This window comes from Heloderma suspectum, chromosome 6 (assembly GCF_057233095.1).
Source record: "Heloderma suspectum isolate Gila_16-S chromosome 6, 16-S_ref, whole genome shotgun sequence".
Lineage (NCBI taxonomy): Eukaryota > Metazoa > Chordata > Lepidosauria > Squamata > Helodermatidae > Heloderma > Heloderma suspectum.
Window position 1 is genome coordinate 75,309,757 of NC_139463.1, and position 12,158 is coordinate 75,321,914.

Consider the following 12,158-nt stretch of genomic DNA (forward strand, 5'->3'; position numbering starts at 1 on the left):
AATCCTCCCAAAGGCAGCTTACAAGTAAAACAACAACACACTTATAAAAACCATTCTAAAAAATATTAAAAATAACAGCTCATAAGGATCTGTCCCACAGGGCAGTTGGTGGTATGGGGGTTGTGGGGGGACACAGTCCAGACAGAGCAGGGGGCTGAGGTGATCTTCACCTGCCTGCTTCCCTCTCTCTTCTGGGATCCTTCCCATGGGCCTCTTGGTGGAGTCATCAGTCCTGTGGATCCTGTGGCCACACTTCCTATTGCCCTGGCAGCTGGATACCCCGACCTCTTTTTTCCTCTCCTTGATATCTTGGGAAAGAGGAACAGGGAGAAGGCAAAATGGAGCTGTATCTTGTGGAGCAGCTGTGACAAGTCAAGCGATTGGAAGAACAGAGGCAGGGAAAGGGAGCCCGAATGAACTTGCCTCATTTCTATTTAGGCTCGGCAAATTTTGGAAAAGGAATTTGGGAACCTCATCACCATGGGAACAGACCGGCGGCTGGATGAGGTGAGTTGCTCCTCCTTCCAGAACCTCTGGCTTTGCGAACCTGAAGCACGCCCACCCACCTACACTCTTTTGTGTCCTGCCCTCTCAGGACAGTGCCAAGACTTTCAGTCGTTCCCCATCTTGGCGGAAGATGTTCCGGGAGAAGGATCTCCGCGGTGTCAGCCCTGACTCAGCCGAGATGCTGCCAGCCAATTTCCGCACAGCCTCTGTGGCCTCCATTACCTCACCCGGGGTGCAGCTTCGTAAGATGCAGCCAGAGGGTATGTGAGGCACCGCTGTTGGGAAACCTGCTACCGGGCCTGGGCCTTATGTTAGTGGAGAGCGCAAAATGGAGGAAGGGGTTTTTGCGTGCTTTCAATCCCATGATTTATTTGTTTATTAACATTTCTGTGCCACCCTTTGATATAAATATTGGGCAGTATCCAATGGTGCACTCCCGCTAACGTAAATGATCTTGTGCTAGCATAAACTATATCTAGCACGACGATGATAACACTCGGTGGTGCAATGAGTTTTCCAGGGAAATCTGTTGCACCAGCAAGCACTACTGGCATTGCGCTAAAGAGAGTTTATGCTAGTGTAACATCATTTACACTAGCATTAATGCAACATTAGATACTATCCATTCTCCAGGTGGCTTACCAATAAAACAAATATAAAGAAGTAGCAAGAAAATTAGGTGCTTCCTGCAATCAGAAAATATGCTTATATGTGTGCTTCCCCCCTCTGCATCTCTAGGCTGGCAGGGGAGGAGAGTGCCTCTGAGCATGTGCAAATGTTTTCTGTTATAGAGGAGCTTCCAACATTCTCGCTGTCTGTTCACATGTAGTATGGGCTATGGATTTATTGGACATTACCCTGACACCTTTGCTGAGGAATGCATTTTTGTTTCAAAAGGCATGGCTTGGAATAGCTGCCAGGAACGAGACTCAGGCTCTGGAACGCTACCTAATTAGGAGCCAGACAGTACGCGCAACCCTGCCTTGATTTAATTAAAGGGAGTATTTCTCTGTGACTGGAGGACACAGGCAAATGCCTACCTAACTGGCATGCTACCACCCAGCCAGCTACACCACGAGGGTACCTTTGGATTGGCTAATTACATGCCTTGGTGGGAAAACATCTGGTCCTAAACCATCCTTGCCTACCTCCCAGTTCAGCAAGATCAAAGTACGAGCCCAGCTGTTCCAAATACCCTTGATCACTCCTTTTGTTTTGGATATTATGCTAGTTACCTTGAAGAACTAGCTGGATGTAAACATAACTGAGAGGCAAGGAACTCCCCCTGCAACTTCTGTCCAGTAGTCAGAACCAAACTTTGTTCTGAGCAATCAATTAAACCCTTTGTATTCTTCCTGTGAAACCCTTTAGTTGCCTTGGAGTTGGGACAGCTGATGTTCATTCTTTCTGCTTGGGCATTCCCCTCGCTTGTGTGCCTTAGCTGTGAAAATAAACACTGGGTTTGATTGGCTTCCATTATTGCTCCTCGTGACTCTTTACTAGCACGATTCTCTATTGTACTCTGGCGCCATAGGATAGGATGGGGTGAGGTGAGGTAGGAGGAGAAAATATGTGAGGGGTGAAGGCTGTTCCCTCTGCCAACACATCTGGGTATTAACAGTTCAAGCTAATCAGTGAGTTATTGTTGAAAGCTCTGAAGGTTGAGGGCTAAGATGTATGAATTACCTCTTTCTTTTTTGTCCCCTTCCTCTCCCCCGACCCTCATTCCACTGGTTCTTTTCCCAGGGAACTCATTAGGTAGCCAACGGGCAGACAGTATGTCAGTGCGAACGTACTCCTGTTAATGCCAAGACGACAGAGGTCAGTATGTTCAAATGCTGTTTGAGCACTAGCAGGACACTGTGCAAAACAAACTCCCAGCCACCCAGAAGTGTTGTGGCCAGTGAGATGACTTCCTCTTCTCAGCTCTTCTCCCGTTAGCCAAGCTCTGAAACAGGAAGTGATCCTGGCTAGGGGTGAGTGGGGGGAATGGCTTCCTGAGGTTTGTTTGGGAGTGGGAGGAGCAGCATTTTCAAGGGACAATTGGCAGGCACACGAGGGAGTTAAGAACCCCAGATACCCCTGTAAATGCCTCCCCCCCCCCAAATTCTCTGCTATCTCAGCAAACATAGAGTTGGGACCAGATAACATCTGGTTTAGCCTTAAGATGGTTAGATTAGGGGATGCTGAAGAGGAGCGATGACAGTATATGTCTGGCTGGCTAGTAAAATGCAGAATATGTAAGCCAAGGGTAGTGGGGGAAAGGCCTGGTTGAAAATGGGGGGTTGGAAGTTGGTTGACAAATGGAGACTGAGTTGGTTCCAGGCATGGTGGAAATCCTTGAAGATGAGAGTGAGAGGATGGGAGTTGGAGGCAGAGGAGTCTGCATGAAAGGGAGAAAGAGCTAGAAGAGCCAGAATACAGAAGGAGATGCAGGCATGGAAGAGAGGTGGAGAGGAGGCTGGAGAAAGGCACAGGCTTGTGGGGGAGATGGGGAGTAACAAAGCCTGTATTTCCAACATGCAAATTAATCTGGGTCTTGGAGAAAGTGTGTTCTCCATAATGCTGAAATAGCTGTGTGAGGTTTTGTGTTCAGACGCTGTACAAGTGAGGAGGAAGTTCCTTTTTGTCTTCTGTGTGGGAGAAAGCAAATTGTGATGTGCCCCTAGGGCAGCCTTCCCCAACCTCATGCCCTTCGGATGTGTTGGACTGCCCTCCCCCCTACCTCTGGCTATGCTGGTGGGGAATTAGGGGAGTTGCATTCCAGCACTTCTGGAGGGCACCAGGTCAGGGAAGGCTGCCTGAGAAGCTTGGCACCGAGGGTCATGGTTGATGTGTGGAGAGGAGTAAATTGCATTTTCCTGGAAACACCCCCAGATGGTGAAAACAGAATTACAGTAAAACGCTTAGTAACAACCATCAGGTCGGGGTCCTGTGTAGCTGCTACACAGCAGGTAGTAAAAATTGCAAAGAAATTGCAAATTTACTACATCAGGTAGTAAAAATTGCAAAGAAATTGTGCACAGTAAGATACTTTTTGTATGACTTATACAGGGTGACAGAATGCAGACCTTTCTTGGTACATAATCTATTACTTACTTACTTACTTACTTACTTACTTACTTACTTACTTACGTGCTTAGTGCAGGGCATACAAAACTCTGGTCGAACTGGTCTCATTTCTAAAGCATCTTTCACACCTTGCAGTGACATGATAGGTCAAGAATATGACCCACTAAGGCAGCTGTTGTATTTGTAGTATGAACTGAGAAAGCAAAGCTTCCCCCCGCACCAGACCTAAACCAAATATCTTTTTTTCCTAATTTTCCAGTCCTGCAGGCAAGAAAACTGAACCAGGGGAGCTTCACGCTTGCGAGAGCTCATATAGTATAGGGATTAACATGTTGGATGTAGAGCAGAGAGACCTGGGTTCATGCCCCCTCTCAGTCACGAGGCTCACAAGGCGAGCTTGGGCCAATTGCTGTGTGTGTGTCTCTCTCAGCCTAACCCACCTCACGAGATTATTGTGAGAATAAAATGGGTACATGTCTGTGTATGGTGTCAGGAGCACTTTGGAGGAAGGGTGGGATAATAACCAAACCAAACAATAAGTGCCCATACATACCGGAGGAAAGGGGAACTTTTCAGTATTTAACACCTTAGTTATACACACACATTGGGCTGGTTCACACAATCAAGCAAGTCACAGCGGCTCCCTTTAATCCCCGGCGTGTGCCGAGGCCCATTTCCCTAATTACTCAACCGCCTGTGCTTGTCGTGTCGTCCGAACCCAGGCGTTGGTTGTGGGGGTGTGGGGAAGCAGCAATCCCCAAATAACCCAAGGACAGCCCATGGGTTATCTGAGAGTTGTTTCCCACTCAAACAAGCCATGCCACCTAACTTCGGACGACACAAGTTGCGCCCAGGCAGATAATTAGGGAACTAAAACAAGCCACTGCAGCGTATTTAAACCACCGGGTCAGGCACTAGTCTTGACTGAATGAAATGCTTTTCTCTTGGTCCCGTCTCTCTTTTTCTATACAGACGCTGTCCTGGGTGAGTCTGGCCACCCTGCCTTGGACAGGAGGACTCCCTGCTGCTGCCGCCCCTCCTTACTCATCATGTGCTCCAATCCGGACTGTGAGGAGCTGCTGCTGCCGCTTCCGCCCCACCGCCACTGCTGCCGCTGCTGTTGTAAAGAAGACGCACGGGAGCACGTGGGGTTGCTGGAGAGAGAGAAGGAGAGCGAGAGTGGTGGCCTAAGCAGCAGTGGCTTGTGGTCACTGGTGAACTCAAGGGACTCAAGCTGGGGAGGGGGCCGCTCCCCCCAGTCTGCAGGGAAGTGGGCCCTCAACTCCGGCGCCTATTTATTGTTGTTGTTGTTCCAGGCAGGGGCATAAGAATGTGAATGAAAATAATATGCGCCTGCCCACACACACACCCTACCCCACTCGGCTGCAGCCTGATCTTTCTGTCTCTCTACTCTTAACCCTAGTGGGTGAGGGGTGGGCATCTCACTTTGCCTTCCTGTTGCCGCGGATTGGACCAACACACCCATCACCCCAGTAACCCATTTCCTTTTCCTACCCTCCCAAGGCACTTTTTTTTTTTGCATTGCTGCTACAAGGGTGTACCCTGTTTCACCTCATGATTGCCAGAAAGGGCAGGAGTGGTGGTAGTGGTGCTGCTGCTGCTGCTCAAAGCCCAGTTCTCTCTCTCTCTTTCTGCCCCTTCCCCATGTCTCTTCTCAACGAAGTGTGTTGGGGGGGGGGGAGCAGGACCAGTTTTCCTCCCCCTGCTCTGAATTCCCAACTCCTGATGAGGAATGAGAAGAGAAGCGATGAATAAAGAGCCATGATCTACCCCCAGCAGCAACTTGCCCCTCAAAGCTGAACCACAGAGTTCTGAGTTGAGGATGCCTGTATACACAGCGGCTGCCCTTACCCAGAAACAGCTGCATTTTGGCACAAGTAGAGAATCCCTTTTAAAAACATGCTCCCTCTTTTTCTCCCCCCCCCTTGCCCCCAAGTTGCAGCTCCCTTTTCCTCCAAGGAGAAGGGCCTGGGATAATGAAGTGTGAGAAAGTTGTGGGGAGGAACATGGCAGTACTGGGAGGATGCCCAAAGCTCTCAGTGCTGGTGCAAAGCCGGTGGATAAATGATCAATCTGGCTCAGTGGTGGGATGAAACTGTATCCTGGTGAAGTGTGGAATCTTCCCCCACACACACACACACACATGCACACCTTTTCCTGTAAGGAGAGCAGGAGAGTGGGGATTTCAGGTTTGAGATGCTCAAAGTGGAATGGGGTGCTCTCAACCTGGGATGGGCAATAGAACTCTGGACTTTTACAATATGGCACACAGACCCCCCCCCCCCAAGACTACTGTAATATAAGAGTTGTATTTTCTGTGTATATCTGTGCTGTGGAATCTCGTGTAAATTGAATTTCTTTTTTTCGACCGCCGTTACAAGTTCTCTGTTAATTTAATAATGTGTCCTGTCCCCCCCGACCCCTCCCCCCTGCACGCCCATAATTTTCATTTGATGTTTATATTTTCTGCCTTCTGTTTTTTTAATTTTTTTTTCTGGGGAGGGTGTGCGGGGGTGAGGGACAAACCAAAGGGGGTCATTTTGCATGAAAGTGGGGAGGGGGGAGGAAAAAAAATACAATCTTGACAAAAAAAATATATCAGGGAGATTGTGAGGGGCAAGCAGGAAGCTGAGGCACGGGAGAGACCTTCTTCTGGTCCCCTCAGCTCCAGTGTGCCTCAAGGTGAAGGGGAGAGGGAGGGGCCAAAATGGAGCGAGTGATAGAAAATGTTTAAAAAAGAAAAGAAAAAAGTTTGAAAACATTTTCTAGGATCTGCAGACTTTTGTTTAATTCAACAGCAAGCATTCTCTTATGAACGGAGTGAAACATTGGCTGAAGGATCTCTGTCTTTCTGTTGGACAATATCCCACATTCTCTGTTTCTGCCAGTCTATAAATGCCTCAAATTCTTCTGTACTCGAGTGGAACCGCAGTCTGAGGGAGGTTAGAGGCTGGTTCCTCCTCCAGACACCACCCGGGTATGGCCCCTGTCGCACCACCAGTGTTATGCTGGTGTTGCTTTCCTAAGACTCTGCAAGACTTGCATGGACCATCACTGGACCATGAAATTTCCGGGTATGGCCCCTGTCGCACCATCAGTGTTATGCTGGTGTTGCTATCCTAAGACTTTGCAAGACTTGCACGGTCCATCACTGGACCATGGAATTTCCGGGTATGGCCCCTGTCGCACCACCAGTGTTATGCTGGTGTTGCTATCCTAAGACTCATGTAAGACTTGCATGGTCCATCACTGGACCATGGAATTTCACTGCAACAGAAGCCCTCTTCAGGTGTTCTATACTGGATAAAGAAAATGAGTGAGGAGAGGGAATGCTCCAGCCCCGCTCCCCCTCCATTGTCGCATTTGTCGCCCTCTGCTCTGGGAGGTCAACCGTCTGAAGAGAAAGCCTCTGTGGATACAGGAGGCCCTCTTCTTCAGACTGTTGTCCTCCATGAGTAGAGGGTGACGAGGGGGAGCGGTGCTGGAGCACTCCCTCTCCTCACAAGCTTGCTTTGTCTACATATAGAATGCCTGAAAAGGGCCAAATAGAACCAAAGCATGGGGCTTTGAGGCGGGCAGCTGGTCCAGTTCTCAACAGCGTCTCCCACTGAATTCTGTGGAAATAGGCTTCCTGCTGGGAGACAGCAGAGGGTGCAAACCGTTCTCTCAACAAGACACTGAGTTTAAACCAGGGATTGGGAGACCTCATTCAGCTCATGGGTCGAATTCAGTTTCGGGAAACTCAAGCTGCAGTCCAGTAGTGGACAGGGCTGAAGGCAAAAGGGATGGTGTCAAAAATACCCACCCCCCAAAGCATATTATAATTTAAAGCCCTGACAGCCAGGAACTAAGCGTTTCAACCTTCTAGAATGGGGAAAAGCTGCACAAAAGTTGCTAAAGCACCAAATGATTGGTGGTCAGGGGAAAGGCATGGGGCCATCTGGGGAACCAATGTGAGCCAGATTAGGACCCGAGGCCTGGGGTCTCGGGGTTCCCCACCCCAGCTTTAAACACACACACACACACACACCCCGTGTCCCTGAGTTAAACCGCTTTGTTTTCTCCCGTTTGAATGAATAGCTGCTGTTCATTCCTACTGGAAAATTTAAAAGTCATGCCCTTGGGAATAAGGAGCCAGGCTCCACTGACAAAGTAAATAGATACTCTTTACAAGAAGAAAGAACCCGCAGCTAGGCAATCTGCAACACAGAGGACCTCCTTTTATAAAAACTCCTCCCATAATAACAAGGAAGGGCATTTCGCTAGCTCTGCTATAGTTATGAAGGCTATATCTGCCCAATCCACAGTTTGCAGGGTCTGACTAGCATCAAGTAAGGTGGCTGGCTACTTAAAAATTGCCACAAAAGACTAAATGTATCACCAAAAGAGGGCAGGAATTTCTATGTGCTATGTTATGTGTATAGATGCAAATTTAGAAGTTATTATAATTTAAAAAGAAATACACTACATCTCAGCAGAGGGTGGAAGCCTGAGGAGATGACCTGCCTGTCTGTCCAGATATGTTGATGGGCAACAGTTCTTATGGTTATCTTTAAAAGGGAATTGGAACAAACAGCCCTTCACATGGAAGATGCCTTCATATAGGGGTTGGTTCTTTGTCAGCCCTTCAAATGGAGGACTGTCCTCTGTAGAAGAGGATGCATGGCCACCCTAACTGGCCTGCTTGCTTCAACGGCATCTGCAAAACGAATAGGTGTTAGCACAATGCATCTAGCTGCAGAAGCCCAAATTTCTCTAGCTCTGCTTTGAGGCCTTTGAGCCTGTTAACATGCTCTGTTTTGGCCAATGCCAGTTTGAGTTGCCACCAGAAACAGATGCCACTGCCCACAGTGCATTTTGGGTGTCTCTCTCCCCCTGCCCCTCTGCACAAATTCAGGAATGTATGCAGGGTAAATCAGGGAAGGAGAGTAAGCAGTTGCACAATTCATGATCACGTTAAAAAGATGACAAAAATGACTTGCAGATGAAGTCAGCCCTGTTCTGGAGTTGCTCCAACTGATTTTTCCTCTGAGCAAACATCAGCTATGAACCAACACTTGCCTGTGTGAACTAACATGGCCACAAAAGGGACTGAGTTCACCTGTGCAAAAAAGCCTAAGCAAATTGTCAAGCAGAGGGTGCATCCGTGGCTGCCTTTTCAAACAGCAGTTTAATCCTGCCTTCAGTGGTAATGTACCTAGGTTCTGTACTGTTTGCACTGGCATCACAGGGTGGGTAAACTACTGCCATTACTCTTTCCTTTATTCCCCACTTCATGAAGGAGAAAAGTTGTCATTTGATATTCTTCTGCCTTGTTTGAGTAAAAAAAGACATTGGGCTGGATCCAGACTTAGTCATGCTGTCAATGGACCCACTTAAGTTAATTATGACCAGCCAGAACCAGCCCTACCATTAGGCAGAGTGAAGAGGCTGCCTTGGGCAGCAGATTATGAGGGGGCAGGGGCTGGCAGTGAAGCGTTGGACGACAGAACTGTGCCACTCAGTCTGCCCTTTGCCCATAAGCCAGCCAGCTGTCTTCAGTTGTGGTGGAGGATGCTGTCCCATTGCCAGTGTTGAACATTCGGTCCAGTCAGCTTCTGTACATGGAACGGCAGGCACCATCTTGTCCTTCGCCTTGGAGAGCAAAATGTTTTGGGCTGGACCTGTGACTAACTTAAGTCCCACTGATGTCAAAGGGTTAACTATGACTTAAGTCTGGATTCAACCCATTCTTCTTGCTATTTTTGTCTGAGAGGGAAGCAATGGTTAACTCCTGAAACATTTGTATTATCTACTGAATTTTCCATTAGTAATTTATTGCCAAACCATTGCTGATTATGTGTGAGCCAGATAGCAATATAAGCACATTCAGCAACAAACTCACCAAGAAAATACCAGTGTGGAGGCATTCATTGTATCTTAGATCGAGGGGGGACAGAATAATGTAGGGTGGCCACATGTCCTCTTTTAGAGAAAGCTGTAGCCATGTCAGAAGCAAAAAAAGTTTTTGTTTTTTTTAATTCTCCATGAAAACAAGACAAAGCAGTGGCTACAAATTAAGAGTAAAAAAAGCAGCTGGAGATGGAACATCCATCACAGGAGTGGGGAGATGGGATTACTTTGAGTTGAGCCAAAACAGGAGGTCCCAGAACAGGAGGTCATAAGAAACAAACCGGAGGGTAGAGCTCTTGTGTCTTTCCTGCATGGTTCTGTCTTCAGGCTTTGTTCGCATGGGGCGTGCTCCTTGAAGCAATAGGCTCCCTCACCATCTTCGGGCCAAATTCTCTCCTACTGGTGCTTTTAGATCTTGGTCAAAGGCATATCCACATCCGAACTAAGAGGAACTGACTGTTATCCATAGCCGCATTCTACCTGCATTTTTTCCTCCTCTGCATAACTTAGCAATGGTCATTCAGTTTTCAGTGAGGGTCCCCCCATACAATTTAATGCACAAATTGTAGTTCTAGGAGGAAACCAGCAGCGAGATCTGCCTCCTTCCAAAACTACAGTTCCTAGCAGTGCCAGTTCCAGGTTTTGGAGGGCCCTTGGGCAAGTCACCTCCAACGGGCCCCCCTCCTTCAGTGAGTCTACCTACTCACCACCATTGTCACCAGCAGCTAATGCTCTTTCTCGTTCTCATCATTGCTACCACTTGCTCACTATCTTTCTGCCTGCCAAGCAAGCAAGTAGGCAGTGGCATCTGCTGCTCCTCCTCCTCACCGTTTAGAGGGCCAGAGTGAGAAGCAGGTGAATAAGCAGGTTGCAATGGAGAAGAAGAGCACATCCAGGGGTCTCTTGTCAATGGGCCCCTGCTGGAGTGTAAGCCCTTGGCAGGTGTCCAATTATGTCTACCTTTGCCACCGACCTGGGTTCCCAGAGTTCATTGGGGTGGCCAGATGTAAAGGAGGAGAGGGTTTGTGCATCTTTAACAGTTGTGCAGAGGAAGGGATTTCACCAGGGTGCAGCATGACTTGTAGGGAAGAGAAAAGGTGCCAGTCGACCAAGGATGGGGAACGTGTGGCCCTCCAGATGTAATTGGATTGCATCTCTCATCAGCCCTGGCCAGCACAGTCAGTGGTGAGAGACAATCAGAGTTGCAGCCCAACAACATCTGGGGGGGCCACATGTTCTCCATCCTTGCAGTAGAAGGTCATTCATACACCTGTTAAAATTCTCTGTTTTAGATAACTATTAAAGGTACAGGAGCCTACCTAACACACTGGCTGTACTATTATGAAAATGATTCATCCATTTGTAGCATTGGATGTGCAGTCTGAAGCTATGACTACAGTAAGGCTGCTTCCAGATGAAGCTTTTATTGTGCAATCGCCCTGCCTCAAACACAGAATTTTATTGCAGAGGAGGGGAGGGTCCAGTTTACTTTGTCTCCCACTCCTGTGTTTTCCCTCTTATCACAAAAAGTATCTGTTAAGGAGGGAAAGATGGAGTAGCTGCACAATGTCTTTTAACTGGTAGCGCTAGGAGCCCTCCGTCTAGAAGCCCCACTACCAGTTTAGCTGTGGTGGCTTATCAGAAAGGGACTGTGGTGGCCATTGTTCTATGAGGGCACAGTGATCTTTGGCATCTTCAGAAAATCCTCACTGTCCAGAATTCCTTGGGGGAACAAGACAGCAGTCAAGCTGGTGTTGAAACAGTTTTATGTTTGTAGTGCAGTTTAAAAGCTGGTTCACACAGGGATGTTCACCTCTTGATGACTGCAGTTATCAAGCGACACCACCCATCTATGAATGAGTCATCACAGGTTGAACACTATGGATCAAGCTTTCGTAGGGTGTCAAACAATGTTTTTCAATAAAAGTCAGTTCTGCAATTTATCAAGAGATGCAAAGACACATGATGTGAATTGGCCCTTAGACTTTTCCCAAGATGTGCTGCTCCCATCATCCCCACCCAGCATAGCCCATGATAGGGGATGATGGGAGTTGTAGGCTAATAACATCCAGAAGCCCAGAGTTGGGAAAGTCTGAGCTAAGGAGTGGGCACACTAGATCTATTGCTCAGGAGTGGGCTGAAAATGTGATCAAGCTTTCAGTGATTCAAAGGCTGAGGAAACATGGAATGAAGTGGCATTAGGTTCCCCCATGCCCCAAGGTGGATTAGCTCAGTAAAATGCTGATCTTCTTTCTCACCCAACAGGCCCTGGCCTGTGTAGGACGGCCTCCCTGCTAACTACAAGGGTCGAACTACAGAAGACTGACAGATCTGTGATTTTTCCTCTCAATTGGCTTTTTAAAAGTGAAAAACAACTGTGGGAGTCTGAAACTCAGAGAAAAGGGGGGTGGGGGGAAGAGATGGGCTGTTTAACCCTTTCCCTTCTTGCCATTTCTCCAATCAAAATCACCCCCTGCCCCCAAGCTGCGATCTCAGCTGTTGGGGAAAGATATGGGAACGCTGTATCTCACCACCACCACCGCAAGGGGAGAAAAACAAATGGGTGGAGAACAATTTGTGAGAGGAGAAGGAAGGGGGAAAAAATGGTTGTGAGGAAGAATCGTCAAATCATCCATCACATGTAGTTAGGCCCTAAAAGTTGTCAC

The 12,158-nt window shown here is 48.0% G+C and overlaps 1 protein-coding gene across 1 annotated transcript in view; it reads left to right on the forward strand.

The window, feature by feature from the left end:
- The window catches only part of PPFIA3 (PPFI scaffold protein A3), a 60,971-nt gene extending 54,639 nt beyond the window's left edge, over window positions 1-6,332 (forward strand). Inside the window, exons 26-29 of the mRNA XM_084808300.1 lie at window positions 439-507; window positions 596-767; window positions 2,254-2,328; window positions 4,552-6,332. Of these exons, the coding sequence (XP_084664426.1) occupies window positions 439-507; window positions 596-767; window positions 2,254-2,312 (300 nt within the window). The 3' untranslated portion in view covers window positions 2,313-2,328; window positions 4,552-6,332. The remainder of the gene's footprint in view (window positions 1-438; window positions 508-595; window positions 768-2,253; window positions 2,329-4,551) is intronic.
- The last annotated feature ends 5,826 nt before the right edge of the window (window positions 6,333-12,158 follow it).